This window comes from Hippocampus comes, unplaced genomic scaffold (genome assembly GCF_001891065.2).
Source record: "Hippocampus comes isolate QL1 unplaced genomic scaffold, H_comes_QL1_v1.1 scaffold116, whole genome shotgun sequence".
In the NCBI taxonomy this organism is placed as follows: Eukaryota; Metazoa; Chordata; class Actinopteri; order Syngnathiformes; family Syngnathidae; genus Hippocampus; species Hippocampus comes.
Window position 1 is genome coordinate 360,026 of NW_017805120.1, and position 7,028 is coordinate 367,053.

General features: G+C 52.0%; 1 protein-coding gene across 1 annotated transcript; it reads right to left on the reverse strand.

Moving 5' to 3' along the window:
• Window positions 1-5,228, reverse strand: zranb1a (zinc finger, RAN-binding domain containing 1a). Its single transcript, XM_019865778.1, has 10 exons — window positions 4,879-5,228; window positions 3,177-4,018; window positions 2,079-2,266; window positions 1,853-2,006; window positions 1,704-1,775; window positions 1,376-1,574; window positions 1,162-1,282; window positions 793-922; window positions 340-572; window positions 1-244 (listed from the first exon to the last, which is right to left on the reverse strand). The coding sequence occupies exons 2-10, from the start codon at window positions 4,006-4,008 to the stop codon at window positions 29-31; spliced, it is 2,145 nt and encodes a 714-aa protein (XP_019721337.1). The 5' UTR covers window positions 4,009-4,018; window positions 4,879-5,228; the 3' UTR covers window positions 1-28.
• Between the last annotated feature and the right edge of the window lie 1,800 nt (window positions 5,229-7,028).

A 7,028-nucleotide genomic window follows, 5' to 3' on the forward strand; every position in this document is an offset into this window, starting at 1 on the left:
TTTTTTTTTTAATAAGTGTGTGCGTCACTCATTCGTCGTCATCATCGTCCTCCTCACCGTCAGAGAGCGCGGCGCAGGGTCGTATTTGTCGGTAGGTGTCCAGCCACTTCTCCAGCATCTGCGTGACCAGCGGGTGGTTGCGGCGCCGCGAGCTCTTCTGCACGGCGGCCAGCATGCCGCCGTCCGTCACGCTGCAGTCCAGCCACGAGCGCAGAAGCTTCTCCTGCTGCTCCTCGTTGCCCATCTGAAGGAAAAGCCGCCGCAGCTTTCACGGGGACGTGCAAAGACATGGCAGCCCCCCCCTTTCAACGTCAAGCTCACGGGGATCCGGCGGCGTACCTCCTGCGCTGACAGGAAGTGGATGTGCAGCAGCTTGCGCTCGCTGTCCACCAGAGGCAGGAAGGTGACGGTGACGTCGTCGTCCGTGTTGAGGTTGGCGCCCGCGCCGCGATTGTCGCCGTAGCCGTCGTTCTCCATGGCCACCAGGGCCGAGAAGTGGCCGCGCGTGTAGCCCAGCGCGATGGGGCTCTTCCAGCAGAAGCTTTGCTCCCACAGCAGCGGTAAGTACACGCCTGCGCACGCACACGCACAGCAAGTGTGTCACACAGCCATTCGCCTTTTTCCACACATTTCGACTCGCCGGGCTCTGATTCAATCCGAGCCCAATTTGACATCTCTCAAATATATTATTGCACAAAGGCACGATTTGACAAATTTAGCAATCTGGTGATGAACTCTGGAGTAGAAATGTCTCTTTGGGCACTGCAGTAGAAACGTCCCGCGTACGCTCACCTTGAAATCGCGCGTAGCCTAAAGTCTCCCCTCGGAAACTTTTGTAGTACTTCACGCCGTAAACGATGATGGGCCTGCGGAGGATGTGTGCCAGCACGAAAATGTGGGTCTGCTCCAGGCTTGCCCCGGGCTGCACCCACAGAAAACACACACACACACACGCACATAGAAGAGACGTCACACACACACACAACGATGGAAGCCAAGGCGGATTTCCTTCATCTCACGTGAAGGTTGATCATATTCTTGTGCCGCCAGGTTGTTAAATGAAACGGCGAGTTAAAACGGCCGTCGTCTGCCCGTCACGTGACAGGCGGTGTCGCACAACAAGAGGAAGCCAACGTTTCCCGCAACGCAACGGGACTCCACCTGGCTGGCCAGAGACAAGATGAAGGCCCAGTCCTCCTGCCACTGCTCCTCCCGCAGAGAAAAGTGAAGACCGAAGCTTTGTGAGTACCACGATTCCCACTCCTTCCAGCGAGTGTAAAACCTGCAAAGACGACAAACAAGCGGCAACGCGATGAAAAAAAAATATATATGCAGGTTGACAGATTTTTTTTTTTTTCTTTCTCCCTTATCTGACCAGTGCGAGCAGTCGTGCAGGCTGTCGTGGAGCGTCTTGCGCAAGACCGAGTCCTTGTCGTAGATGCCCCACGTGGCCTGCAGAACCGAGTCCAGCAGGCAGTCGCCGGCCGTGCGGTTCCACAGCGCGTACAGGCGGCTGTCCAGACGCGTGCCCAGCTCCATCGACCAGTTGATGACCGGCGATTCTTCCTCCAGTTCTGGGCGGGAAACACAAGACGAAGGCGGGCCGAGTTGGCGTCAGCGCGCATCTGACGTGAGGGCCGCGTGCTGCCACGAAGCAAACGCGATCATGCTGAAAGACGAGACAAGTATGGGAAGCGTCTCACCTTTTTGCACGTCCCGATCGAGAACCTCATCAAAAAGTTTCTCCTGGACGGCGGGGGGCAGGTCCTCAATATCTGCGGGCGACACGGTGGTTAGAAGACGGAGGACGGCCACGAGCGCACGGCGACAAAACGGAGGGCGCGCGCTTCACCGGCGGGCAGCGTGAAGGTGACCAGGTCGCTGAGGAAGTAGCAGGCAAAGTCGCCCTTGCGCTGATGCAGCGACGCGGCGATCTCCCGGCGGATCTGCTCCGTCAGCTCGGGGCACGCCATGGACGGGATGCACTTGGCCGCCCGCTGAGTCACCTGAAACGGCAGGAAAAAAAAACGCAAAGGTGACACCCGTTGCCTGGCAGCGAGCGAATTGGCGGCGCTGACCTCGGTGAGGAGGACGGCGAGCATGTCCTGCCTCTGGAAGCGAATGGCCAGGTGCACCAACGTGAAGCCCGCGTCGAATGCCGACGCTCGGTTGAGCAGTTGCACCTCGTCGGCGGTCAGCTGCCGCGCAATGTCGCCGCCCGACGACTTGTACGCCTCCACCGGCGCCAGGTCTCCTTCCACCACTCCTGCAGCGGAAAAGAGAGAGAGAGAAACACATTGGAAATCATCCCCCTTTGAGGTGTGTGCATTTAGCAACGCTAAGCTATGAAGGTCACAGTCACGAAATCCATGCGTGTAGACTGGCGGGGGCGGAACAAAATTGATTAAAATAGAAATCTGATTTTAGGAGGGAAAAAAATAATTCTGAGATTCTCCTTGTGCCGTTGCTGCACTTGAGGAAGTGCTCGGCTGCCCTCCGAGGCGCCGGACACTTCCTGTGCTGCTGGGAACCTCGGAATGCAACGTTTGTGTGTGTGTGTGTGTGTGCGCGCGTGCCACCTGAGATGAAACTAAAGCGAAGCACTAACTAGAACAGTGCTCTCTGCCAAGAGTGAGCGTGACTGTCAACAAACACGAGAAAGAAAACATTGCAGAACGTTCACAATTGTTTGGTTTTAGTTTGCGGCCTACTTTCCTTTTTCATAGAAGTTGATGTCATACAATACACCTCAGTCACCCCCGCCACCCTCCCGCTCCCCCTTGCCGTCTATTTCGGTGGTGTTTACAAGGAAGGGGGGGCGGAGATTGTTTTGAGCCCCATCCAGAAAGTCCTTGTGGCCACTCTGCCGATGTCCAGACATGCCCATTCATTGCCACCAGCTGGGCCAGCAGGCTCCCCCTCTCAGCCCCTCAAAGGCCCTCTTCAGTCAAAGCCATAAAGGGCCGTGTCACGCTCGCCCGGATGCCGTCTGTCTATGTCAGCACCCGGCGCAACAACTGCCGGTTTCAAGTCGGCCAAGCGGCACAAACAAATTGGTCGGCCGGAATTGTTTCACAATCCGCCAGTGTATCTCCTGGCCCAAACAGAGGCCGAGCAAGGACGCCATCTCTGCGTGAAGGTGGATCGCGCGTGGTCCAAACATGAGAGCGACTCACCGGCACAAGCGCTGAGAAATAGCCAGTCCGTTTTCCTCATGCGGTTTCGTATCTGCTTGAGCTTCTTGAAGTCTGTCTCCTGCTCGTCCTTGCCGCTCACAGCTCCCGCCGCCACTTCGATTCTCTGGAAGTCCATTTGGACGCTGGCCTCGCTCTCGGCCAAAGAAGGCGACCTCCTCTGGCCGAGAGGACCGGTGCCGCAGCCGCCGCCCACGCGACCCCTCCGCCGCGCCTGTTCCTGCTCATTGATGACGGGCGAGCGCTCGGTGGACGGGGCGGCCAGCTCGATGGCCTGCGGGTGGTCGCACACCACGCACGTGAGCGTTACGGGCAAGTTCTGGTAAGTGCACGACGAGCAAGTCCAGTACTGCTGGTGGGTGTTCAGGCGGTTGCGGTCGTTGTACTCCTCGCACGGGTCCGCGGGAAAGCAGGGCGGTGCCGGGCGGCAGCCGGAGGCGTGGGGCGACTCGGTCGGGCTGCCGTTTTTGGGGCGCCGGCACAGACACTGCGTGCAGCGGACAGCTCGGGGCCAGTTTAGATAGGTGCACATGTGGCAGGACCACTTGGTGGCGATCTCCGCCATGCTGGCCGGCCGCACGCGGGGCCTGGCGCTGGAGTCCGGGCAGATGAGGAGGCTGCCGCTGCCGCCCTCGCTGGTGCGGAGGTCCCACGGGCGGCGCGCCGGGTCCACGTCGGGCCCGCTTTTGTACGGCTCCTCCGTGATGATGGGAACGCGGGACCTGTGAGCGCGGCACATGGTGCACTTGGTGGCGGAGGGCCAGTTCTCGTAGGTGCAGTAGTCACAGGCCCATTTCTCCCTCGTGTCCGTCATCGTGGATCACCTGCGCGGCAGCAGATCAAGTGCACGGGTGTCAAGCTCAAGAATCATTTGATGCGGCCCCCCACAGAGCACATCATGTACTTCTAAAATCTGTACCAAAATCAAAACGGATTAGAAAATAAAGCCGAATACACTGTAACTTCCAAAGATGTTCTACAACAGGTCGGCGTGGAAGAAGATCTTGCCCAGCTTGTCTACAAAATTGAAGTCTGTAAACCACTTTAATGACTCGCAGATCCCTGTCGAGGGAAAGACGGCGTCACTTTGGCTGTTGTGCTGGGCACAGCTTTTAAATAGTGTGCATACAAACTCCCAGATTCCCAAAACATGAATGGTAGGTTAATGTAACAGATGTATCCCATTTTTCAATTGGGAATATTCCCCAAATACCCCATCATAACACACTATGAAAATTGATCAGAAACGTCCCTGAAATTGACCATGTTTGAATTCCTTCGCAAGAAGATGCAATCCCTTGACATAAATTAAGATTACTTATGCTTGGTTGGAAACTTTTTCCAATATCAAACTGTCGGAAACAATACAAATGAAACACTGAGTAATTGTGGATACAAAAATGAAATGTGATGTTTACACCATGTGTCATTTTTCAAACATAATGGCCCCCAGAGGCATGCCAGAACTATGTTTTTAACCATGCTGTACAAATATGATGAAGATGACGATGTGGCCAGCGGCAAAAATGAGTCGAACAGCCTTTTGTTTTATTTAGTGGCTAAGTTGAAATACGACTGTGCAGCGTGAACTCGCCATCTTTGCATACTCAGCTAACCTGGCGACGCATTTCACCATGACACGACCAAATATTTCATCATATTCGAAAGGGTGCAAATCTCTTACCGTCTCCCTTGACGTGTTGTTTGGGGAACCACAACAATGGCTTGTCGTGAGGTCCCCCTTCCAATTCCTGCGCCGCCGCCTACTGCTCGGTCGAATCTTTCCCGAATCGACGTCTTCAAACGCCTTTTATCCTCTCACATGTTTACCTCGACGGACACTTTCACCACGCCGCGGAAGAAACAGTTCGTCCGTCGGCCGGGCCTGTGAATGGCCACGACCTTCGTTGATTTTTTTGTCGTGTTTTGTTGCTTTTTGTTTATGTTTTTTTAATGGCGGCTATGCGGAGACGAAAGCGTAGCCAGAGCCCAAATAAACGCTGGGCCCGTGGACGTCACAAATCAGCTGGCCCAGCGCTCGTCGTGATTGGGTGAGATCGGGAGGACAACGGCGTTGCATAATGTGCGCGTCGGGAGGTGGGCGGGGGGGCCGACAGAGAAAGTCAAGAGGCGTTCATGTATACTGGGATATTTGGATTTTCAAGTAGCCTTTTAAAAAAGTAGCGTTTTGAAGAGATGTATTTTATGTTAAAATTATATAAACAAGCGCCTATTCCGTTCTGAAAATGATTTGCATTAAGTGTTGTGGGAAAGTCAACATGAGTGAATAACATTACTGGAAATGACAAGAAAAAATATATATAGATAATTAACGAGTGCAACCACTGTTTGTCTATTCTAGAAATACATATCTAAAAAGTACATATATTTGGTTCGAGTATTACACTGTTTGACTGTATGAAAAAACAAAAATACAGAATAATTAAATATTATATCACATTTCGTGGCAACAAGAAAAAAGTACAACGCCAATATTGACTCCAGTGACAAGGCCACGAGGCGTTCACGTAAACCGGAAAATTTGAATATTAAATAACTTTTTGTGATTAACTTTTTTAATGATACGAAAGTATGCCACAGGGTACTTCTAAGTGGCAAAATAAAAAAGTTATTGACGACTGCTGAACAGAACTGAAAGAATGACAAAAACTTGTTTGGGGTTGCACCGCCAGATAAATCCTTTTAGAATACTGTATATAGAAATATACATACATCAATGCACATATGTTACATGCTGTTATATATTTATATGGACCATTTGGCCATTTCGGACCCAATTACTTTTTGTAAAATTCAAATTTTCCTCTCTAAGAGCATAAAATTAGACTTGGAAAACATGCAGGACAGCGGCCCTCCAGGACTTGAGTATGACACACCTGCTATACATGGTCGTTTTTTTCGGCCAAAAACGCCGAACGATACATGGTCGTTTTTTGCGGCGAAAAACTTTGATTTTTTTGGAGGGGGGGTGAAAGTCGAGCTATTTCCGGGGTAAGCCAAAGCAGTCACCCTGGCAGGTCGACAAGTGGCGCTAGTGTGCAAAACACCGTTGAACAAGCAGGGGAAGAAGAAGGTTGGCTCGGATTGGCCGACGTGACGTCAGGCTACTAAATGAATTGGAAGCGGGTGTGCAGGGGGCAATAAATCGAGCGCGGTGCACAGGTGCGGCAAGATGGCGACCGACCACGTGGGCTTTTATTCGGTGAGTGAGCACACGAGCAAATGTTTGTCGCTTGTCGTCCTTTCTCACAATGTCCTTTTGCTTGTTGCCCGATTTGCAGCGTTGGAGGTTGGAACGCAGGACGCCACGACCCATTCGCCTTTCCCTTGATTTAGGACATTGTGCTCTTCGTTTCTTTTGCCACGTTTTCAACTTTTTTTGTTTGTTTTAAAGCTGGCCAGCTCTTTTACTCTTTTTGTTTGTTTTGTTTTAAATTGTTGCAACCGATGTCTTTGTGCTTGGGAATTGAATAATGAAAGGTTTTGGTTTGTTTGTTTGACCAAATGTTTGAACATGGCATTTTCTGTCAGGTGGTCTGTTTTTACGAAGTTTACTGTCTTGGTCAAAAATGTTTGGGTTTTTTTCCCCCTCACCCAATATGAGGAAGCCCAATTGCATGTTTAAACCCCCCGTCCCTTTGCAGGTTATTCACCAATGTCCTTCGCTGTTCTACAAACGTGAATATTATTGTGGAAGCCTGAATCGTTTCACGAATGCATATTTTCAGCCCTTTCTGCTCCAAACACAGCCCAAAGTACATCTTTATTCGTCCACTTGCGTGCTGCGAGAGGCAACAAGATCCATGAGGCGAG